This window comes from Heterodontus francisci, chromosome 23 (assembly GCF_036365525.1).
Source record: "Heterodontus francisci isolate sHetFra1 chromosome 23, sHetFra1.hap1, whole genome shotgun sequence".
Lineage (NCBI taxonomy): Eukaryota > Metazoa > Chordata > Chondrichthyes > Heterodontiformes > Heterodontidae > Heterodontus > Heterodontus francisci.
The window spans coordinates 33,292,013-33,317,690 of NC_090393.1; the positions used below are offsets into that span (position 1 = coordinate 33,292,013).

The 25,678-nt window shown below is 43.0% G+C and overlaps 1 protein-coding gene across 5 annotated transcripts in view; it reads right to left on the reverse strand.

Annotated features, from left to right (window-relative positions):
- Positions 1-25,678, reverse strand: part of clip1a (CAP-GLY domain containing linker protein 1a) — a 231,074-nt gene that overhangs the window by 140,146 nt on the left and 65,250 nt on the right. For all 5 annotated transcript variants that reach the window (XM_068055040.1, XM_068055039.1, XM_068055041.1 and 2 more), the window contains 3 exons: positions 10,448-10,572; positions 6,602-6,818; positions 2,716-2,913 (listed from right to left, as the gene is read on the reverse strand). In XM_068055040.1, the coding sequence (XP_067911141.1) occupies positions 2,716-2,913; positions 6,602-6,818; positions 10,448-10,572 (540 nt within the window). The remainder of the gene's footprint in view (positions 1-2,715; positions 2,914-6,601; positions 6,819-10,447; positions 10,573-25,678) is intronic.

The following is a 25,678-nucleotide window of genomic DNA, read 5'->3' on the forward strand; positions in this document are numbered from 1 at the left end:
AAGATGGCCAAGATGAATTGTTATTTTGGAAAAGTAAAATCCGATGTCAAAAGTTGATTTTATTTTCAGAAACACTTCACCGCATTCATTCCACATATTGTTTCCCAAGGGACGTATAGCTTCCTTAGAAATCAAAAGCATTCCCTCCAAGAAAGATTAATGAAGAAAATGTCACTGAAAAGTCATTCTCTCTTGCCAGTAGGAACACAGCTTTATGGAGATGCAACATGCCCTTACTTCTAACCTGGCTGTAAAAAACCTGCTCATGTGAATTATCTGGCAGACACTATCCCTAGGTTATAATAAACTTTTAGTTACATATAGAATCATAGAATGGTTGGCCTGTCATGTCTGTATTGGCTCTCTGAAGGAGCAATTCACCTAGTACCACTGCCCTGCCTTCTCCCTGTCGCTTTGCACATTATTCCTTTTCAGATAATAATCCAATTCCCTCTTGAATGCCTCCACCACACTCTCAGGCAGTGCATTTCAGATCTTAAACACTTGCTGCTGAAAAAGTTCTTCCTCATGTCGCCATTGCTTCTTTTCCCAATTACCTTAAATCTGTGCCTTCTGGTTCTTAATCCTTCCACCAATGAGAACAGTTTCTCCCCATCTACTCTGTCCAGACCCCTCATGATTTTGAATACCTCTAACAAATCTCTTCTCAACCGTCTCTTCTCCAAGGAAAACAGTCCCAACTTCGCCAATCTATCTGCATAACTGAAGTTCCTCATCCCTGGAACCATTCTTGAATCTTTTCATCACCCTTTCTAATGCCTTCACATCCTTCCCAAAGTGTTGTGCCCAGAACTGGACACAATACTGCACATATACGCCCAGGTCCCTCTGCTCCTGCATCCACTTTAGAATTGTATCCTTTATTTTATATTGGCTGTCCGTGTTCTTTCTACCAAACTATATCAATTCACATTTCTTTACAATAAATTTCACCTGCCACTTGTCCGCCCATTCCACCAACTTGTCTATGTCCTTCTGAAGTTCTACCCTATTCTCCTCACAGTTCACAATGTTTCGAAGTTTTGTATCATCTGCAAATTTTGAAATTGTGCCCTGTACACCAAGGTCTAGGTCATTAATATATATCAGGAACAGCAGGGGTCCCAACACTGATCCCTGGGGAACTCCACTATAAACGTTTCTCCAGTCTGAAAAACGACCATTAACTGTTGCCCTGTTTCCTGTCACTCAGCCAATTTTGTATCCACGTTGCTACTGTCCCTTTTATTCCAAGAGCTGTAACTTTGCTCATAAGTCTGTTGTGCAGTATTTTATCAATTGCCTTTTGGATGTCCATGTACTCCAGATCAACAGCATTACCCTCAGCAACCGTCTCGGTTACCTCATCAAAGGACTCAAGCAAGTTAGTTAAACACGATTTGCCATTAACAAATAAAAGCAAAATACTGCGGATGCTGGAAATCTGAAATAAAAACAAGAAATGCTGGAACCACTCAGCAGGTCTGGCAGCATCTGTGCAAAGAGAAGCAGAGTTAACGTTTTGGGTCAGTGATGTGTTTACCCTACCTTTCCCCTTCGTGGGAATATACCTTGACTGTGCCCAAACTATCTCTTCTTTATAGGCAACCCATTGTTCAGTTGCCGTTTTGCCTGCCAACCTTGGATTCCAATTTATCTGGGCCAGATCCATTCTTATCCCACTGAAGTGGGCTTTCCCCCAGTTCATTATTTTTACTCTGGATGGTTTCTCATCCTTTTCCAATAGCCAACCTAAACCTTATGATACAATGATCACTGTCCCCTAAGTGTTCCCCTACTGACACTTGATCCACCGCCTTTCTCGTTGGACTGGAAACATATTGCTGCAGAAAATCCTCCTGAACACACTCTCGGAACTCTTGCTCCCCCACCCACCACCCCGCCCTTTACACTACTATCCCAGTCTGTATTCAGTTAATTAAAGTCCCCCATTATAGCTACTCCATAATTCTTGCACCTCTCTAATTTCCTTGCAAATTTGTTCCTTTACATCTTTCCCACCAGTTGGTGGCCTATACACTACACCAAGCAATGTAACTGCACCTTTGCGTTCCTTAACTCTAGCCAATTAGATTTGGTCGTCAACCCCTCTAAACATCCTCTCTCTCCAGAGCTGCAATGTTCTCCTTAATCAATACTGCCACCCTCCCTCTTTCCTTCATTTCTTGTCTTTCCTGAACACCCTGTATCCAGGAATATTTAATACCCAGTCCTCCCCTTCTTTGAGCTAGTTCTCCATTACAGCTACATCATCATATTTCCACATGGTTATCTGCACCTGCAACTCACCAATCTTATAAATATAAATTACTAGCTTTGTTTCCAAGGATGGAAATGATGCTGCTCTCTACATTACTTAATGGTAAAAGTTGGAGATAGGTTTGGACAAAGACCCAGTACACTTGATGCAGACACCAATGTTGCTGGTCCTCACAAAGCTGTCTTTTTATTGGTCAAATAAAGAGCATCATCTCTTAGCAAAGACACTTACAATCTTTTTTAAGAAAAGAAATTATAAATATTTCTAATCCAAAATACTTTCTCAATAGTATATTGTTCCCTTTTATTTTATTTTTAGTTTCTGACTCTTGTGGTGCCCATCAAGTAATTATATATCTTTACATCTAATTTCTACTGTACAGTCTAGAAATTTTCATAAAGCCAATATAGCTCACTGCCCTAATAAGTTCTTACCTGTTCATGACCTGTCCTAAGTAATGTGAGCTCCTGTTCAATTTCTCCCACATGGCTAGTTGCTTTAGCAACCTCTGCTCTTTCCAAGTCTCGTTCAGCGAGAAGTTGCTCAATGTGCTGCTGCTTTTCCTTTAAAGCCTCCTGTAATGCAGTGGTGCCTGAAATTTTTCTTGCATAACGTGAGGATGTTTCTGTTAGCTGGAAAAAATGTTCAACATCTCAAGTCATTAGAATTACAATTACATTTATATATATATTATTGCAGATTCCTTTTTGACTGGGAAACTCATTTTTATCCTTTGTTGTTTCACTCTTTCCCCTTCTTTTATTGCAACCTTCTGTCTAATCGTTTAGCTAAGATGAGTGGGTGAAGCAAAACTGTGGGCTACTCACCAATAAATATGCTCTATGATCTGGTTGGTTTAAAAACATATTGATCAGACAAGGAAAAAGGAGACAGAAAAATCACCTTGTTCACATCAACAACTGCCTGGTTTCATTGAGAAGTATGCAGCCATTTGGTCTACTAAAGATAAGTAGAGTCCATTTTCATCGAGGTTTAAACCTTCAGTGAGTATTGAACTGGAGCAAGTATATAACTACTCTGGACTGAGACAGTTAAAAATTGCTAACAAGGAAAGATTCGGTGTTGCTTTAATAATGCAGAAGATAACCTAGTTATTTGGCTGAAATTAGAGCAAAGCTTTTGCTGTTACTTATACTGACATTTTTACATGATCAAATACAGTACAGAAATAAATTCAATCACCCAAACAATATCAACACCTATTATATCTTAAAAATGGTGCATTATTGCAACATGCGAAGGGCATTATACCTGTAGATGGCGCTGTGAGCATAAAGTTACAGTGCCTAATGTTACATGTCAGGGCTACCTAAAGGAAATGTTAATCACCTACCCTGGGAACGACACAAGATGAACAAAAATAATAAGACAAAGCTAAGAGAACATTGAAGATCTAAGCACAATATTAGAACTAGATAGAGGAATAATAAGATGAATTTACAGAGTGAATTTAAATGGCTGGTCATAAAGGCAAGTGCGACCAGCCATGGCCAATCACTGACTGAATAGTACAGCAAATTGAATACAACAAAGTTTCATATTTTAGAAGCTAGACAAGGTAGGCAAAATAACTTACAATGCCGAACTTAAAAGTGGCAACAGGATTCACAAACACAGAGATGAAGATAGCAGGAATTCCCATTAAGTGTATAATGTACCACAAAATGAAGAAATCACAGAATGTAATTACAAACCTGTTGCCCCAACCGATACTAAAATTGGCAACTGGCAATGAAGCACTGCCACCCGCCCTGCAACAACTGATGTATAAGTAGCACTGACTTCTTCTGTTGAGGCAAAAGTACCACTAAGAAATCACCCCACCCCACTCCCACTCCAATAAGAGAATACCCTTCTACCCCATTTTCTTCTTTTCTCCCTGTATCCCCTTCTCTTACTCCTCTATCCAACCCTCCCTGCTGAGCCACAATTGTCAGCACACGCCAGTCTGAAACTGGGGAGCGGTAACACATCCTTCAATTGCAGTATGAGAGCTTGCCACTCCATTGCTGTGTCAAAAGTAGCAAACAGCTCCCCTACTCCTCGCTGAGGTAAGCACCCTTCTGTCTCTTTCTCTTCTGCTTCTTCCCTGCTCTCTCTCTTTCTACTCTCCCTCTCACATAGGAACAAGGAGCAGGAGTAGGCTATTCGGCCCATCGAGCCTGCTCCGCCATTCAAACAGATCATGGCTGATCATCTACCTCTACGCCATTTTCCCCCACTATCCCCATATCCCTTGATGTCATTAGTATTCTTCTTTCCGCTCTCTCCCACCTCTGAGACTAATTGGCAGCCAGGCTTCCCCAACTAAATTTAGCTGCTGGCAACCCCCACTCAAAAGTAAGCAAAATCAGTCCTGTTACCACCCCCACTTCTTGATGCAAAAGCAGCACACAGAAATTTCCCCATCCTTGCCAAGGAAAATTCTTCTACTGCTATTTCCCCTCCATTCCCTCAACCCACTCACTCACTCTTCCCACTCCCTCTTTCAATCAATGACCTCTTCCGACCCCCACTGAATCAAAAGCAATTCCCAGCCCACCAGCTTGGAAGAAAATTGGTAGACTCCCCCAATCTTTGCTGAGGAAACCATTTCTCCCCCTCCTCCACTCAGCACTGCCTTCCTAAGCATCCCTCTCCTTTTCCCATTCTCTCTTCCCATTTCTCACCTTCCCTCGTTCATCCCCTTCTCTCTACTTAACCACTCCGTCCTCCTCTTCTCCCCATCCTCCTTTGCCCTGCTATCCCTCCTCTTCCTTCTCAACCTGTCTGAAGCTTTTGACACGGTTGACCACACCATCTTCCTCCAACCCCTCTCAACTATCATCCATCTGGGTGGGATTGCTCTCACCTAGTACCATTCTTATCTATCTAATTGTAGCCAGAGTATCACTTGCAAAGGCTTCTCTTCCTGCTCCCTCATGGACTTATCTTTGAGCCCCTCCTATTTCTCGTCTGCATGCTGCCCCTTGGTGACATCATTCAAAAGCACAGCATTAGTTTTCACATGTATGCTGGCGAAACTCAGCTTTACCTCACCACCACTGCTCTCAACTCCTCCACTGTTCCTAAATTATCAAACTGCTTATCCGACATCCAGTATTGAATGAGAAAATATTTCCTCCAATTAATCTTGGGAAGACTTTGTTTTCGGTCCCCGCTTCAAACTCCATTACCTAGCTACCGACTCCATTTCTCTCCCTGGTATCAGTCTGAGATTAAGTCAGTTTGTTTGCAACCTTGGTGTAACATTTGACCGCAAGATGAGCATCTGACCTCATATTCATGCCATCACTAAGAGCGCCTATTTCCAACTCTGTAAAATGCCCCGACTTTGCCCCCGTCTCAACCCTCATTTATGGCTTTGTTACCTCTAGACTTGACTATTCCAATACGCTCCTGGCTGGTCGCCCACATGCTACTCTCTGTAAACTTGAGGTCATCCAAAACTCTACTGCCTGTGTCTTAACTTGCACCAAGTCCCCTTCCCCCATCACCCCTGTGCTCGCTGACTTACATCGGCTCTCGGTCAAGCAACATCTTGATTTTAAAATTCTCATCCTTGTTTTCAAACCCCTCCATGGCCTTGCTCCTCCCCATCTGTAATCTCCTCCAGCCCCATAACCCTCCAAGATATCTGTTCTCCTCTAATTCTGGCCTCTTGGCATCCCTAATTTTAATCACTTCTCCATTGTTGGCCGCACCTTCAGATGTCCAGGTCCCAAACTCTGGAATATGCTCCTTATACCTCTCCACCTCACTTTGCTTCTTTAAGACACTCTTTAAACCTACCTCTTTGACCAAGCTTTTATATCTCCTTTTGTGGCGCGGTGTCATACTTTGTTTTATAATGCCCCTTTGAAGCGCCTCGAGATATTTTATTACATTAAAGGCGCTATATAAATATTAGTCATTGTAGCTGTCTCCCATCACTTCCTTTCGCCATTCCCTGCCCTCACACCCTACTCTCCCGTCACCCTATCACCTTCCCCTCCCCTCACCCCATCCTTACCCTCTCATTTCTTCTTGTCCACCTCACCCAGTCCCCCTCCCTTATCCTCACCTTCTCCCTTCCTCTGCACTCCCTCCTCCTTTCTTTGCCAATCTCTCCCCCTCCATTCTCCTCTCCTCCACATGACCCTCACCAAAAATGCCCTTGAACTGACTCTCCATATTTAACACCACAGGTGATCAACTAGTATTTTTTATGATCATATCTTAAAAATTTAGCATTAAACACCATTTCCCAAAATGGCCAGGAAAGGTCAAACAAGTTTTGAAATTAATACAATTCCTTACCAGTCCTGAACGACTAGGTCTACCACTGATAGAAGATGCTATGGAGCTCAAAGAGCTGATGGATGATGCACTAGGACTACGCTTGAGATTTGATGGGGTTGCTACCATTTTTCGTACGGTTGTCTTGGCTTTAGCTGGTGTCGTTGAGGGAAATCCAATTCTGGTAACCTTGTGAACTGGTGCAAACAGACCATACTTTGCATGGCATTGAAAATATCTGACAAAAGGTAAAAAGAATTCTTTTTAAACTTGTTTTTTTACATTAGTGCAGTAAAGTTTTTTGGGATTACTTAATGTTACTCATTAGAGATAGGGTTAGTGCCAACGATGCCCTACATAATAAAGGCAACTCCTGTACCACTATCCAATATTATGAAAACAGCTCTAATTATGCATTAGGAATAAATTAACGGAGTAACTATTGACAATGAAGCTGAGTGCACCATCGGTGACATCATCGTCACTGACGCTACTGTCACTAACTAAACCAGTGATCTCAAAATTTTTGAACGCAAGACCCTTGTTCAAATGAATTAGTTAACACGGACCCCTCCATCTAATTCTACATAATACTCATAATATGAAAGTGCTGCACGTAAAGTGTCTTAATAATGCTTTTAAGAAATGGGTATTTGCTGCGATATCAGTGAGATTGGTGTGCCTGCTTCTCTGTGCAGAGTTTGTCAATCCTTGGTGTGATTGTTTCTGCACTCCGTTCTCACCAAGCCTTCATTATTAATTTTACACTATTTTGCGGATCCCCAGTAAGTCTCTATGGACGCCAGTTTGAGAACCACTGAACTAATGCTTACCATCATATGCAGTCATGTATGCAACCTTATTTTTGTTCTTTAAAAGGCATTGTCTAGGTGCAATTTACATTACTTGCTTATACGCTCTAGTTTCTCAAATCTGTATTCAGTAACTCAATTGAATGTGCCTTACTGATCAATATCAGTATTTCACGCAAGTCGTCAGCCTTGTCTCAGTGGTAGTATTCTTGCCTCTGAGACTGAGCTCGTAGGCTCAAGCCTATTCCAAGATTTGAACACTGTCTTACATCTGACACTTCAGTGCAGTACTGAGGGAGTGCTTTATTGTTGGAGGTGCTGTCTTTCAGATGAGATATTAAACCCAGATAATGTCTGCCCTCTTAGGTGGGCAGATCCCACCAGATCCCATGACAGTATTTGCAAATGAGAAAGAGAGTAAGAAAGTTCTCCTTGTGTCCTGGTTAACATTTGTCCCCCACCAATATCACTATTATTATTTAATGGGTTATTTACCTCATTGCTATTTTGGGATCCTGCTGTGTGCAAATTGATTATCATATTTCCCTACATTACCACAGTGACTACATTTCAAGAGTTCATTGGTTGTGAAGTGCTTTAGCACATCCTGAGGTCACAAAAGGCACTATATAAATGCAAGTTTTTTTTCTATAAAGTTCACCACATGTACACAATAAATCTCAGAACAATTTTTTAAAAATCATTTTTTTTTAAACCAATGCTTCAGAAAACACTGCTTAAAAATTATGAAGCACAATGGTATCAAAATTCAGTTTGTGCACAGATAAAGAACTTTATGTTGGGAGTTGCTGATCTCTTTGTATTTTGAGACATAGTCACTTGATTTAGTGGAAACCCATCTGAAAGGTCAGGGTAAATAACTAAGTAATGTAAATTCGACAGCAGTTGGGCCATCATAATGTTGCAGCAAATTTACAGCAATCTATCAAGTGACTGGCAAGATGTGTTATTGATATGGCTGTGTTTGCTGACAACACAATCACTAGTGGCGCAGTACTTGCACATACATAAATGCAGTCTCATGCACTGAAGCATCACTGTGCAATGTTTTTGGCAGCTGCCAATAGTAAAGATGGCGCTGCTCAATTTATCACAAAAACAAATGAAACCCAAATTCTCACAGTGGCTGCGATCACTGCCTCCATCCCACCCCCAACAGTACCTTTCTCCCTCCTGCCATCGCACTTCTCTTCGCCGCTGCCTCTCACGCCTGTCTGCTCACCGCTTGCTCCACCCCTGGTCACTTCTTCCCCCTCGGCCACTCGCTCCCCGCTTCACACCACCACTCCCAACCACCCCCCATCTGTGGACCACTTGCTCCCGGACGCGCCGCTTAATCCCCTCTGCTGTGCCTCTGCTCCCCGTTCCATCCCACTCGCAGTCTCCCTCCCCTCCCTATCTTGTCACTCTTTCGCTCTCTCTCCCGCGCGGGGAAGACAGGCAATGATCGCAGGAGGGAGCAGGGACCAGAAGCGGGAGGGAGCGGTGAAGCAGAGGGGAGGAAGCGGCGAGGCCGGGAGCGAATGGCCCACAGATAGGTGGGGGGGGGGCGGGGGGGTGTGTTGGTGAAGCGGGGAACGAGTGGCTAAGGGAGGAGAAGTAGCGAGGCGGGGAATGAGCGGCAAGCAGATGTTGCAGTACGTGATGACGTTTACGCGCACATGTGCCATTTCGTCCTGGCAAGCCGGGTACTGATGCAGGCTGCGCATGAGCAACACCATACCGACAGCAAGGGTCCGTTCTGCGCATGTGCGAAGCTGGGAGTGCTCTGATGACGTCAGCACTGAGCTGCGTTGCCAGGAGTCACTTTGTATTGATATTAAAAGATGTGGGTCTCAAAGCCTGAAATACTATTTTATCACTTGACAAAACTTGAAATCTAAGTAATTTTGTCCCTCCCCTAAAAAAATCTCATACCCATTTATTCATTATTTATTTTTCGCACTGATTTTTTTCATGGTTATTTAAATGATTTAGGGTAACAGGGGTAAAAGGTCATCCCTGACCTTTTGCGAGTTGCCCCAGGCAAGGGTCCCATGCTCAGGGCTATGAGCCATGGCCAACAGCAGAACCTGCGAATTTTTGGTGGTGATGGTGGAAGAGCGAGAACTTCAAGGCTGCTTACAGGTGGAGGATCCTACGGGAAGAGGACTTGTGTTTCCTTTAAAGCACATGAGGAAGGCAACAGGAAACCACCTCATGTATTTTTTTCCTAGTCATATTGCTCATTTCTCATGCGTTAAAAAAAGGGAGGCTCTACAAGCAACTGAGGAAGAAAGCGCAGGACCATGAGGCATGGAGAAATGAGCACAGGACCTGCCCTTGGGCAGATCACCACTACTATTTAAAGATTATAAAATGTTTTACTCCTCCTTACTTCCCATATGGTTTAATAGATCTTACTGAGCTGTCATTCATTAACAATGCCTAATGTAGTGAGGTTTTGCCCATTGTCAATAATCAATGTCTGAAAAGGTGGTGTTTGGGGTCGAGCTCACTGACTGATCTAGCTGCAATTTCCATCACAAACATCAAACAACTCAAACAACCCCTCTGACCTGACACATACATCTCTCCCTTTTAGTAACAAAAAAACCTCCCCCAAGACAACACTATTAACTCAAAAGTTTTATTTGAAGGTGCAAACTGCATTAAAATTAAAACTCTGCTCTTTAATTGCTATTTTCTGCTGAATACTTAATCACCATAGGTAATTTTTGCTATTTTTTGATTCATACACAGTCAATTGAGCAGGTAAGTAATTTGAGTCAATCGTAAATTTTTTCCTATGATTATTTTAGTAATATAGTCAATTTTGAGCAAAGACCCCAGCCTAATAGAAGAACAGCATATCCTCTAGGTTACAAATTATTTTTTCAATTATTAAGAAAGCAACTATTTCAGTTTGAGTCGTGTATTGTAACAAAACATAAGGTCAAATGGCTATCCTTATTTAATGAAAATAATGAAATGATTTATAAGTAACATAAACAAAGGGTTCTACTATAAACTGTGCACATCATCCCAAACAAACCTGGTTCCAGCCACAGCCCCATCATTCTTTCCAAGGGGTTCATCCAGTTCCACTCCACACCACTCCCCTTTAGCAAAGTCAGTCTCCCCCAGGAAGCGAACTACTCCTGCTTTTGTACCACCGACCTACAGAAAGAGAAATAAAGCTGCATAACAAGAATTAACAGTTCTGTTTTGTCTAAACAAAGTGTGAATGAAAATTAAACCAAAACTAATCAGATGAGCCAACTATGTAACACAAGGCTGGATAAACAACCCGCATTTTGTTCTACTGCCACTAACTGCCAAAATCTTGCACACTATTTCAATTTCAGCTTCCTTCATGCATTGAATTCAGCCCCAAAACCAGTACAACAGTGTAAAAAAAAAAGAACTCTCCAGAAGTTTGTTATTTGTGTGCACTCACATAAAAGATTATTTTCCACAAAGCCACCACTAAGCATCCCACAATACATTACATTGCACATAAACGTTGGAGACACTTTAAAAAAAAACTGAGTTGTATTACTAATAGCCAGCAGAATAAGCAAGATAATTCAGGCATGGTGAAGCATAAGATAGCTAGTGCTACTCTAAAAGATCAGCAAGATTGAAGCAATAACTCATATTCTGCCAGTTAGGCTATTAAATTTTAAATCTAGTTATGTTTGCATTGAATTGGCCCTTGGTCAGGCCCACAGTAATCAATCTTCAGTGGCCTGTCAAAGAAAGAACTCTCATTTATTGATACAGATCTAGAGAATAAAAACTGTACAGAATGTGCCCCTTTACTGTCCTTCATACTTAAGTGTCGCATAGAAATTCCCATTTAGACTTGACAAAACAACAAAGGTAGTCATCTGACAGAAAAACCATGATGTCTGTAAACTGTGATTAATCTGCGTTTATCAAAGAATTTGATTTTGTGACCTCAAGCACTTCGAGACAGAAAGCCAGTCAGACCAGTAACTGATCCAAGGATTAATTTCATGAGTAAACAGCAATTATTCCTTGCAACCTTAAAGGGACACAGTCGCACTTTAGCAGAATAATAGTGTCACGTAGTATAGGAACAGAAGTAAGCCATTCAGCCCCTCAACCCAGTTCTGCCATTCAGTTTGGTCATGCCTGATCTGTACCATAATTCTATTTACCTGCCTTGGTTCCATATCCTTAATACCATTGCCTAACAAAAATCTATCAGTCTCAGATTTTAAATTTTTAACTGACCTAGCCCTCAACAGCTTTTTTCGGAGTTTGGGGCAGGGGGGAAAGGGAGGTGATAAGAAGAGTAAGAGATTTCTACTACCCATAACATAGAAATCTTTCTTGACTTCACCTGTAATGGCCTAGGTATAATTTTAAGGTTATGTAAGAACTTGCACATCAACACTGGACTCTCCCACCACAGGAAATAGTTTCTCCCTATCTACCCTATCAAATCAGATCATAAACATGTCAATTAGATCTTCTACACTCAAGGGAATATAAGCCTGCTCTATGCAACCTGATCTCATAACTTAACCCCATTAGCCCTGGTATAATTCTGATGAATCTGCACTGCACCTACTCAAAGGCCAATATATCTTTCCTGATGTATGCTTCTGATCTTATATAAAAAAGCTATTCCACAGTGGTGCAGGAGATTTGCTAGTAACATATTAAAAACAATGCGTCAATGGGCCTATATTCTCTGGAGTTTTGAAGAATGAGAGGTGATCTAATTGAGACGTACAAGATTCTGAAAGGGCTTGACAGGGTAGAAGCCAAGAGATTGTTTCGACTGGTCGGGGCATCTAGAACGCGGCGGCACAGTCTCAGGTTAAGGGGCCAATCATTCATGACTGAGATGAGGAGAAATTACTACGCTCAAAGGATTGTGAATCTTTGGAATTCTCTACCCCAGCAGGTTGTGGATGCTCCATCACTGAATACATTTAAGGCTGGGATAGATAGATTTTTGGTCTCAAAGGGAATCAAGGGACATGGGGAGCAGGCAGAAGAGTGGAATTGAAGCCCAAGATCAGCCATGATCGTATTGAATGGTGGAGCAGGCTTGATGGGCCATTTAGTCTACTTCTGCTCCTATTTCTTGTGTTCATGAGAGCATGCAGATGTCACAATTTATTACAGATGCAAAACAATATTAAAATGCTGATATGCATTTCTAACCCCCGAAGCTAATGAACACATTCCAGCTGCAAACTTCCCAGGCCAAACAATTAAATCCTGAATGACCTATATTTTGGTTTATTTGTTGCCTTGAAGAAACAAAACTCCATCCCAACTAAACATTGCATTTTGCATTACTTGATGTAACACACCTGCCCTTCCAAAAGAACAAGATACCTGACTTCTCATGCATAAGGCCACAAGAGGTTTGCTAGTGGGTACTGATTCTCCAAGTAGAGAGTGTGCTCACTTTTTAGCTTGTATTGAACATAAACCCTGCCATTGACCTGTTGTTTCTATGCTGTAAAATGCTATTCTATGTCTATCTTAATTTATTAATGAATTATAAATGGCATGTCTAGTATGAACAGACATCATACTTTGGTACAGCCACAATACAATCTTAAAATGGTGGCATTTCTGAGCTGCAACCTGAAACTGGCAAGCAAATTTCAATCAAAAATCAGTCACCAAACAACTGACTTCAACCTGTGTGTACCAATAGCAGTTAGACTTTGTGATCTTAAAGGGTCAGGGCACCTTAAATACAATTCCATCTTCGTAGCAAAATGATACATAGTGCATTACATGTGATAATGCAACACCAACTAGCACTTTCCAAGTTAGAAAGTACCCTGACCAAACAATAACGAAATGCTGAATTAACTGAGCTCAACAATAATTAGACTAACTTTAAGGGGTACTGTTCCACCTTAGTAGAATGAAAAAACACCTCTTCCCAGTTCTGCCACTAATATTCCCAGATCTGTGACCCCTCTCCCATTCTTCTGGAATGTGCCCTTGCAAAGCAGATATGGAAAGAGATGCAGTGGTTTTTGTCGAGGTTCATCCCGAGCAGCTTCGTAACACAGCAGCCTGTGCTCTACGGGCTGTTCCCAGGGACACACACCAAGATAAATATCAACTGTTGCTGGAGGACCATCAACTCGGTGAAGGACGCACTTTGGTCTGCCCGAAACTTGCTGATCTTCCAGAGCAAAGACTTGTCCATGACCGAGTGTTGCTGACTGCCACATTCCAAGGTCCAGGACGATGTGCTGAGGGATGCACTAAAGCTTGGGGCAGCTGCCATAAAGGCTCAATGAGGAAAGGCCACTGTATAAGGTGCTCCCACCACAGTGAACTGAGGGGCTGGAACCTGCGTAAAACCCCTCTGGCTGTATGCACCAAAAATGCGTTTTATACCATGCAATGTCAATGTACATTGCATTTAGAACCGTAGAAAAATTACAGCACAGAGGGAGGCCATTCAGCCTGTCGTGTCTGTGCTGGCCGAAAAAACTAGCCGCCCGATCTAATTCCACCTTCCAGCACTTCGTCCATAGCCTTGTAGGTTACAGCACATCAGGTACATGTCCAGGTACCTTTTAAAAGAATTGAGGGTTTCTGCCTCCACCACCGTTCCTGGCAGTGAATTCCAGACACCCAGCATCCTCTGGGTGAAAATGTTTCTCATGTCCCCTCTAATCCTTCTACCAATCACCTTAAATCTGTGCCCCCTAGTAATTGACCTCTCTGCTCGGGGAAACAGGTCCTTCCTATCTACTCTATCTAGGCGCCTCACAATTTTGTACACCTCTATTAAGTCACCCCTCAGCCTCCTCTGTTCTAAGGAAAACAACCCTAGCCTATCAAATCTTTCCTCATAGCTGCAACTTTCAATCCCTTGCAACATTCTTGTAAATCTCCTCTGTACTCTCTCCAGAGCAACAATGTCCTTTGTGTAATGTGGCGACCAGAACTGTACGCAATATTCCAACTGTGGTTGAACCAGCCCTTTATACAGTTCCAGCATTACATCACTGCTTTCGTATTCTATACCTCGGCCAATAAAGAAAAGCACTCCATATGCCTTCTTCACCACTTTATCTACCCGTCCTGCCAGCTTTAGGGACCTGTGGACATGCACTCCAAGGTATCTCACTTCTTCTATCCCTCTCAATATCCTCCAGTTTATTGTGTATTCCCTCGCTTTATTTGCCCTTCCCAAGTGCATTACCTAACACTTCTCCGGATTGAATTCCATTTGCCACCTATCCGACCACTCAACCAAACCATTGATATCATTCTGGAGTCTACAGCCATCCTCTTCACTATCAATTACATGGCCAATTTTTGTGTCATCAAATTTCCCGATCATGCCTCCCACATTTAAGTCCAAATCAGTAATATATACCACACACAGCAAGGGACACAACACTGAGCCCTGTGGAACGCCACTGGAAACAGCTTTCCATTCACAAAAACATCTGCTGACTACTATCCTTTGCTTCCTGTTACTGTGCCAATTTTGGATACAACCTGCCACATTCCCCTGTATCCCATGGGCTTTCATTTTTCTGACCAGTCTGCCATGTGGGACCTTGTCAGATGCCTTACTAAAATCCATGTAGACCATATCCACTGCACTACCCTCATCAATCCTCCTTGTTACTTCCTCAAAGAATTCAATTAAGTTAGTAAGACATGACCTTCCCTTAACAAATCCACGCTGACTATCCCTAATCAGTCCGTGACTTTCTAAGTGGCAGTTCATCCTGTCCCTCAGAATTGATTCTAATAATTTACCCACCATCAAAGTCAGACTGACCAGCCTATAATTATTTGGCCTATCCCTCGCACCCTTTTTAAACAATGGCATAATGTTCACTGACCTCCAATCCTCTGGCACCTCGCTCATATCCAGTGAGGATTTGAAGATGATCCTCAGAGCATCTGCTATTTTCTCCCTGGCTTCCTTTAACAACCTGGGATGCAATCCATCCGGCCCTGGTAATTTATCCACTTTCAAGGATGTCAGACCCGAAAGTGCTTCCTCTCTCATTATGCTAATCATATCTAACATTTCACACTCCTCCTACAATGTCTACATCATCCCTCTTTGTGAAGACAGAGGCAAAAAACTCGTTAAGAACCCTGCCCACATCATCTGCATCCACATGTAAGTTCCCTTGTACATCTCTGATAGGCCCTACCCTTTTCTTAGTTATCCTCTTGCTCTTAATGTACTAATAAAACATCTTTGGGTTTTCCTTGATTTTACCTGCCAATATTTTTTCATGTCCTCTCTTTACTTTTCTAATTTCCTTTTTTACTTCACCCCTGCACTTTCTATACTCCTCTAGGCTTTCTAAAGTATGAAGTTTTTTGTGATCGTCATAAGATTTCTTTTTCTGCTTCAACATACTCTGTAAGCCTCTAGATAACCAGGGGGCTCTAGATTTGGCAGTGCCACCCTTTATTTTTGTGGGGACATGCCTACATCGTGCCTGTACAATCTCGCTTTTGAACGCCTCCCACTGGTTTGCCATTGATTTTCCTTCCAGTAGCTGTATCCAGTCCACTTTCTCCAGATCGCCTCAGTTTCGTAAAATTTCCCTTCCCCCAATTTAGAACTTGAACTCCTGTCTTATCTTTGTCCTTTTCCATGATTATGCTAAAACTAACTGTATTATGATCACTATCTCCAAAATGATCACCCACTGCTACTTCATCTACTTGCCCAGCTTCATTATCGAAGACTAAATCTAGAATTGCGCCCCCTCTCGTTGGGCTTGTTATGTGACTAAAAAAGTTCTCTTGAATGCAGTTCAAGAATTTTGTGCCCTCTGTGCCCTTCAGTTTGTTTCCCAGTTGATAGCAGGGTATTTGAAATCCCCAACTATTATTGCCCTATAGTTTTTATACTCAGAAATCTGCCTACATATTTGTTCCTCTATCTCCCACTCACATTTGAGGGTCTATAGTACACTCCTAGTAGTGTGGCTGCCCCTTTTTTATTTCTCATCTCCACCCATATGGCCTCATTTGATGATTCATTTAGCATATCATCCCTCCTCATAGCGGTTATCAATTCCTTAACTAATAATGATACAACCCCTCCTTTTTTATCCCCCTCTCTATCCCGCCTGAAAACTCTATATCCAGGGACATGGAGCTGCCATTCTTGCCCCACATTAAGCCAAGTTCCTGTTACAGCAACAATATCGTGTTGCCATGTGTCTAATTGAACCGGAGTAGCCATATAAATACCATGGCTACAAGAGCAGGTCAGAGCCTAGGAATCCTGCAGCGAGTAACTCACCTCCTGACTCCCCAAAGCCTGTGCACCATCTACAAGGCACAAGTCAGGAGTGTGATGGAATACTCGCCACTTGCCTGGATGGGTGCAGCTCCAACAACACTCAAGAAGCTTGATACCATCCAGGACAAAGCAGCCTGCTTGATTGGCACCCCATCCACAAACATTCACTCCCTCCACCACTGACGCACAATGGCAGCAGTGTGTACCATCCACAAGATGCACTGCAGCAACGCACCAAGGCTCCTTAGACAGCAACTTCCAAACCTACGACCTCTACCAACTAGAAGGACAAGGGCAGCAAATGCATGGGAACACCACCGCCTGCAAGTTCCCCTTCAAATCACACACCATCCTAACTTGGAACTATATCACTGTTCCTTCACTGTCGCTGGGTCAAAATCCTGGAGCTCCCCTTCCCAACAGCACTGTGGGTGTCCCTACCTCACGGACTGCAGCGGTTCAAGAAGGCAGCTCACCACCACCTTCTCAAGGGCAATTAGGGATGGGCAATAAATGCTGGCCTAACCAGCGACACCCACATCCCATGAATTAATGAAAAAAAGGCGCCGTCAACTCACCGGCTTTATTTACTTTACTCCTTGCACTTAAATAAATACTTTTTAACACTGCCACGTTCCTGCACTGCAAACTTTTTAACCTTTGCTTCTTCTGTCTTTCCGAGTCACTCGCTAATTTTCTGCCTTCCGTTCCCTGGCCTGAAATCGTCCTAGCTGAAACTGCCCTCGAGTTCCCATCCCCCTGCCAATCTAGTTTAAACCATTCCCAACAGCACAAGCAAAGGATATTTGTCCCAGTCCTGTTCAGGTGTAGACTGTCCGGTTTGTACACGTCCCATTTAAAATGGAATGGCAAAAATTGTGAGGCACTTCATGTTTTTCTGTACTGAAGAAATCTGATCTCTATTGTACCTTCCGAAATGTGAACATTTGAACTGTTTCGTAATGTATTTTTGGGAAAAAAAACCTCTCCCACTAAGTACACTAGGCACTAGGAACCCTCCATACTACTGTATGGCCTTTTGTATTGTGTGAAACTCTGAGGGGGGAATTTTATGCTGGCAGCGGGGGAAACCGACACCAAGATCCCCACATCGCCTCTTTTCCAGAAGGTCCGACGAATTTAGTTCCAATCAGGCACTTAAGTGGACAGTGGCAGGCCTTCTATTGGATTTAGGTCAATCACCGGAAGTCCTGCCCTTGGAGAGCTGCTGGCTAATCAGAGGATGACTGCTGCTGGAGATGACCATTCTGGAGGCTGAGGATTGACGCTGGACTTGGGCCTCAGGCAAGTTAGGGTGGGGGTCACAGGGGATGGTAGATGGCAGCAAGGGCAAGGGGGTGGCCCTCAGAGGGCTCCCCCCTCTTCCCGATGCCGGGTCCCTCTTTCAGGCACTGTGCCTTTGAATGAGGGAAGCCCTACCATCTCTCCTCCCAGCACACACCACTACCACCCCCACCCGGACAACCTGCATGTTTTTCATTCTGTGCTTCTCGTGTGGTGACAGGGCCACCCACTGCACGAGTAATTGCGGCTGCGGCAGGTGGAGGCCCTTAAGTGGGGGTTAGTTACCCAGTTAAGGACCTCAGTCAGCAGCGGGGCGCAAAGGCCGAATGGCCTTTCTGCCCAGACAGTATTTTATGCTCTCCCCGCCTCCAAACCCGTTGCGGGAGAGAACATAAAATTCCCCCGAGTCTCTTGCTCACCAATGCCATTAGACCCCAAGAAGCCAAACAATTTATCTTAACCTATGGATTTGCAAACCTCTGATTACCCCTCTTTAGGCCCGAAAGAGTAGTAGAGGCCTGGGACAGATGGCGGGGCAGGCTCGAGGGGCTGAATGGCCTACTCCTGCTCCTACTTTTTGTGTTGTGTTCTCGTGTAATGTTGCTAAACTATATACTCTCCTACCAGGTGAAGGCAAAGTCCAAACATTCCTCCAGTGAGATTAAATTTTAGATGATGCAGGAATAAACCAGTGTTGGTGCCAAAACCCAGAGCCTCCACTCATCCTTTCAACTCAAGGATTGCAACCTCAAGTGCTGCCTAACCCCAGGAAAGTAGAAAATTACCACACCACACTCCACCGCTACCTTTTCTGAACTCATATTGGCCTGCCTGATCCATGCCTAAACTGTCAGGCCTAAACTTGTTACTCTGTACTGTTTGCAGTGTACATGTGATTGTAATTAAAACTAGTTGGCAAGTACTGTATGAACAAACATTGCAAAAAAACTTTCTGCAAGCGAGGGCAATCTCATGGGAATGGAACAAACCAATGATGGGCCACATTGGTTGCCATGTCGGCAGAGGGAAGGAAGGTCCTCGGGTATAGCAGCACTTGAAGCGATCAGCAGGACTGACAGCACTTTTAGAGAGGGGGCACCTGGATCTGGCAGCATTGAAAGAGAGGACATGCCCAGCATTTGGCACCACAGGATTGAGTAGGTTGCCCCAACCTTCCTTGATTATGTCTTATGACCAGTAAGTACTGCATGTTGTGTGTCCTCTTGCCTGCCAGCTTTGTGGGAAAGGAAATGGAATTTCCAAGAATGTCTGACACAGGGATTCCGAGGCAAAAATGGAAATAGAAGGCACAATGTAAAAGGGCCAGAGATTATTCAAGTAAAACTCTACACAACACAGTAACAGCAAAGTGCACTTGCACATGAACTCAAGTGAAAAGCCCAAGACAGAATAGGATGGTGTCAACTGGTTAATGACGTGCCCCAATGGCACCGGAAGGATAAAGTTATAAATCAATGGTCTTAACAATATATTGTACTTAACGTTTAAAACAATGCATCCTCTGACTCAATGTGAGCAACTCCAACATTTATTTTAATTCAGGTATATTATGAAAGTTAAATATTTGACCAAAACATGATCCAATTAGCTCATGAGCAGTCAGTACAATAGCTTTACAGGTACAGCATTAAGCTGGATTTCAATGGGGTTTTGGTTGTATAAAATGAGCTCAGTATAGGTAGCGGTGGAGTGTGGTGTGGTAATTTTCTACTTTCCTGGGATTGTTTAAATTGTAGCTCTGTAAAATCATCAGAAACTAAAACAAATGCAGTTACATTAGATACAGCTTTGATTTCATCTAAGGTTACATTATTTGTATGTTGAGGATAAGCTGCTTGTAGCATCAAGCCAAACCAAGCGTACCAGATTGCAGTCTGGCACGCCACATACAATAGTTGTAAATGCACAAACGTCTAATTGGAGAATACCTGTAGTTTCTAAATTAAATCAGTGTCGTAGTATTTTGTCAATTACCATATTCTTAAAATTTGAAGGCAACCTGCACTGGCAGTTTTGGATGGATTATAACTCATTAAACGATTGTACATCAAATTGGACATGTAGTTAGTGTAGCTGAAATGTTAGCCATCTTTATACTCTTTCAAAATGTATTTCACAATTCAGAGAGCTACGAGTGTGAAGGAAAACATCTCCAGAGGTATAAAAGAATAGCACAGTTAAACACCAAAATAGTTACTAGGAACAAAAGTAAAAAAGCAGGCCAGGAGCATGTGCGCAAGACATTGTGAGAAACACTAAGCATGAGAGAGATTTGGGAAATCGGCCACAGTTCTGGATTGATTGCTATCCAATGATCAATGATGGAAAGTATGTATATGTGGATATAGTGTGTAGCAATAAAATGAGAAAACAATTTTTGAAGTGCTCCATGATTGAATTACATGTCTACCCTTATACATGGAAGAAAGACTTAGCCAACGTATTCATGGGCAGCCAACACCCCATTAAACAATATCCAAGCGAGAATCAGCACCATTTGTAGAGGAGAGGAAAATATTCAAGAAAACAAATCAGAAATCTATGGTATAATCAAAACCAAGCAATTACTGGCTCTACAAACTGCACAAAGCCATTAAGGCACCAGGTTACGAACATCACATTTTGGTCCAGTCTAACAATGTCATAAATGTGCCATCAGTCCTATGTGCATCAGTGCAACCAAAATTTGCATGGAACCATTAGCCCAGAATTTTCTGGGAAAATAACGGCAAGTTTAATGTACACACCATTATTAGCGTGTAAATCATCCAGCAATATGTGGCAAGCCAATTTGCGCCACTGTGCTGTGAGTCTTACAAAAACAGTAGCTCACCGTCAACCTCCCTGAAAGTTTCAGGAAATTTCTGCAGTAATTAATACCTATACCCACTGCAGAAAGCGAATAAGGGGCTCCTTTAATGACATGATTTATGTTCCTGGAATGACATTCAACCTTTCCAGCCCAGAAGTGGATGACTGAAACTGTGCACTGTCAATCCTGCAGATAGTAACTGGTTCTTAGAGGTTGCTAAAATTTAAAGTTTTATATTTTTAAATGTTTCTCTTTTTCTTTGTTTCTTTTTCCTCTTTCTCCCTTAATCCAATCTTTCTTCCCTTTATTTCTCTTTCTGCACTTATTTTGATTCGACTTCATCCCATTTCCTTCTCTATCATTCCTGTTTTTTTTCTATACTTAAATCTCAATAATTAACAAGATATATTGTTGATCCTGTCATTCACCAAGGTTCCAGAGTGCACTGTGCTGTTATCAGCACACACGTCCAGCAATTTGCAGTGTAAAAGATTTTCGAGCTGAAGGATGAGGAAAAAAACTCTAACCAATGATGCACACTCCAGCAAATTCTGGGCCATTAATATATCCCCAGTTGACTTTTACTGGTGTATCAACAAATTTCAGGAAGCAATTACTTCACTTCCATGTCACCACATTACAATGTCTTAAATTATATTTACTGTATAACAAGTTCGGCTGCCAATACAGCAAGTCCTGATTTTAATCACTTATACACAAAACTAATGATTCCCAAACATAATTGTGTACTTTTCCTATACTGTCTTCATCATGCCCAGGTCACCAGCAAAATCAATCAGCACAACATCTATATTCCCTACCCATAAATCAGGGTGTCTGAACAAGCACATTATCAAATTAGGAGCCATATTCAGAATAAAACAAAGCTGTGGAACAGGAGCGGGAGTATGTCACTCAGCCCCTCAAGCCTGTTCTGCCATTCAATGATATCATGGCTGATCTATATCCCAACTCCATCCACCTGTCTTGGCTCCACATCCCTTAATAACCGCGTCCAGCAGCAATCTATCAATTGCAGATCTAAAATTATTAATTGAGCTAGCATCTACTGCTTTTGTGGGAAAGAGTTCTACTCTTCCCCCACCCTTTGCATGAAAAAGTGACTAACTTCTCTCCTGAATGGCCTGGCTCTGATTTTAAGGTTATGTCCTCTTGTGCTAGACTTCTCCCACCAAGAGAAAATGTTTCTCTCTACTACCCGATCAATTCCTTTCAAAATCCTAAAAACCTAAATCAACGATAGCGACGTTTAAGAGACATCTTGACAAATACATGAATAGGAAGGGAATAGAGGGAAATGGGCCCCGGAAGTGCAGAAGGTGTTAGTTTAGGCAGGCATCAAGATCAGCGCAGGCTTGGAGGGCCGAATGGCCTGTTCCTGTGCTGTACTGTTCTTTGTTCAACTCACCGCTTAATTTTCTACATTCCAGGGAATACAAGCCTCGTTTATGTAATCTCTTCTCATAATTTAACCCTTGGAGCTGTGGTAACATTCAGGTGAATCTGGACTGCACTCCTTTCAAGGCCAATATATTCTTTCTAAAGCCAATATATCCTTTCAAAGGTCCACGGTACTGCAGACGTGGGATCTAACCAGGCCTTTGTATAGCTGTAGCAAAACCTCCTCCCCTTTCAATTCTACCCCTCTAGTTTCCATTAGCCTTTTTGATTTGTTTTTTGCACCAGACTACTACATCTTAGTGAGCTATTTACATGGACCCCAAAATCTCTTCGGACCTCCACTGTACCAAGCTTCTTACTGTTCAAAAAATACTCAGATCTATCCTGTTTGCACTGGAGTGCTGACTTGGGGCTGCATTAGAGTGTGAAAGTGGGAGCTTTGTGACTGTGGGTAATTTTATCTAAGGTCTAGTCTTTCTTTTATTTAGCAAATTAACTTAACAGTTGTTGTTTGGGTTGGAGAAGGTGAGTTTTAGACCAGCTTTAAACAGAGCTCACTCAGGCTCTGCTTGCAGCTGCACCTTGTTAATTAGATAACTGGCTTAAAACAGTTTTCAGGGGCTAGAGTCAGACAGTATAAAAGTGGGCCATTTTACAGTGCTGACTTGGGGCTGCATTAGAGTGCTAAAGTGGGGTGTTTTGTAACTGAGGGAGTTCAGTGAGGAGGGAGCGAGGAGCTCCTTTCATTTCCGACCTGTCCTCAAAGAGCGTGAGGGGAGTCGAGAGTTTCCAAAGAGCACAGCTGACTGGTAAGTCCTGGTGGGTATTTTTCAAACTGGATTGAATTGTAAGTCATTGTTTTAGCAAGACTTAATTGATTTATTTTCTTATTATAATAGTCTTCTAAAGTTTTAAATTTAAAGGGTTTAGTCATGGCAGGAGAGCTTAAAGCCGTGGTTTGCTCCTCTTGCTGCATGTGGGAATCTGGGAACATTTCCAGTCCTTGGGACCAGCATGTGTGCAGGAAGTGTGTCCAGCTACAGTTCCTGGAAGCTCGGGTTTCAGAGCTGGAACGGTGGCTGGAAACACTGTGGAGCATCCGCGTGTCTGAGAGCATCGTGGATAGCATGTTTAGAGAGGTGGTCACACCGCAGCTGAAGGGACTTGAGGAAGGAAGGGAATGGGTGACCACCAGGCAGTCGAAAAGAAACAGGCAGGTAGTTCAGGAGTCCCCTGGGGTCCTGCTTGAAAATCGGTATTCCATTTTGGAGGCTGATGAGGCTGGTTCCTCCAGGGAGTGTGGACAGAGCCAAGCTTCCGGCACAACAAGCAGACTGTCTGCACAGGAAAGGGGAAAGAGAGGAAGAGCAATAGTAATAGGGGATTCTATAGTCAGGGGAACAGAAAGGCGCTACTGTGACCGTCAACGTGACTCCAGGATGGTGTGCTGCCTCCCTGGTGCCAGGGTCCAGGATGTCACTGAACGGCTGCAGGGCATCCTGAAGGGGGAGGGTGACGAGGCAGAGGTCATGGTACATGTTGGCACCAATGACATAGGTAGAAAGAGGAATGAGGTCTTGCATCAAGAATTCAGGGAGTTAGGCAGCAGACTAAAAAGCAGGACCTCTCGGGTTGTAATCTCTGGATGATTCCCAGTGCCACGTGCTAGCGAGTATAGAAATAGGAGAATAGCACAGATGAATGCGTGGCTTAAGAGTTGGTGCAGGAGGGAGGGTTTTAGATTCCTGGACCACTGGGACCGTTTCTGGGGAAGGTGGGACCTGTACAAGTGGGACGGTCTACATCTGAACCAGAGGGGGACTAACATCCTTGCTGGCGGGTTTGCTCGTGCTGTTGGGAGGAGTTTAACCTAATTTGGCAGGGGGAGGGGACGCAGACTCCTAGCAAAATAGGGACACAGCTAAACACAGGAAAGCAAACAAGTCAGAGGGAATACAGCGGAAGTAAGTTTCAAGGGAGTAAGACCAGGACGGATGGCCTCTACTTTAATGCCAGGAGTAGTGCAGGTAAAACGGATGAGTTAAGGGCAAGGATTGACACGTGGAATTGATATAGTAGCCACCACGGAGACATGGTTGAGGGAGGGACAGGATTGACAGCTCAATATCCCGGGATATAGAATCTTCAGGTGAGACAGAGGAGGGGGTAAAAGAGGAGGGGGCATTGCAATATTAGTTAAGGAGTCAGTTACTGCAGTAAGGAGAGATTATATCTTGGAGGGGGCATCAAATGAAGCTTTATGGGTAGAGTTTAGGAATAAAAAAAGGACAGCCACAATGCTAGGTGTTTATTTATAGACCCCCAGATAGTCAGCAGGAAATTGAGGAGCAAATATGTGCACAATTCAGAGGTGTGTAAAAATAATAATAGGGTAATTATATTAGGTGATTTCAACTTTCCCAACATTAATTGGGATAGTCATCGTGTTAAGGGCTTAGATGGAGTATACAGGAGATGGAGTATACAGGAGAAGTTTTTAGCTCAATATGTAGAGGATCCAACAAAGGAGGGTGCACTGCTGGACCTAATTCTGGGGAATGAATCCAGACAGGTGGTTGATGTATTGGTGGGGGTGCATTTTAGTGATAGCGACCACAACATGGTACAATTTAAAACAAAAACAAGAAATGCTGGATTCACTCAGCAGGTCTGGCAGCATCTGTGGAAAGAGAAGCAGAGTTAACGTTTCGGGTCAGTGACCCTTCTTCGGAACTGACAAATATTAGAAAAGTCACAGATTATAAACAAGTGAGGTGGGGGTTGGGCAAGAGATAACAAAGGAGAAGAGATGGTACAATTTAAGCTTGTTATGGAGAAAGAAATAGACCAGTTGCATAAAAAGGTTTTGGATTGGGGGAGAGCGAATTTTAGTAAAATAAGGCAGGATCTGGCCAAGGTAGACTGGAAAGAGTTACTTGTCGGGAAATCTACAGAAGAGCAGTGGGGGGCATTCAAAAAGGAAATGGGGAGGGTACAGGCCCAACATGTTCCTCCTAGGGTTATAGGTAGGAGCAACAAGCCCAGAGAACCCTGGATGACCAGAAACATTCAGGGCACGATGAGAAGGAAAAGAGAGGCTTTTAGCAAATACAAGAAGAGCAAATCAACGGAAGCATTAGTGGAGTACAGAAAGTGTAGGATGGAGCTTAAGAAAGTAATTAGGAGAGCAAAGAGGGGATATGAGAAAGCTCTGGCTGGTAAAAGTAGGGAAAATCCCAAGATATTCTATAAGTGTATCAATGGGAAGAGGATAACCAGGTAAAGAGTAGGACCCATTAGGGACCAAGGGGGAAATTTGTGGGTGGAGCCAGAGGACATTGGTAGGGTGTTGAACGAATACTTCACATCTGTCTTCACCCAAGAGAATGTGGATGTTGATATGGAACTCAGAGACT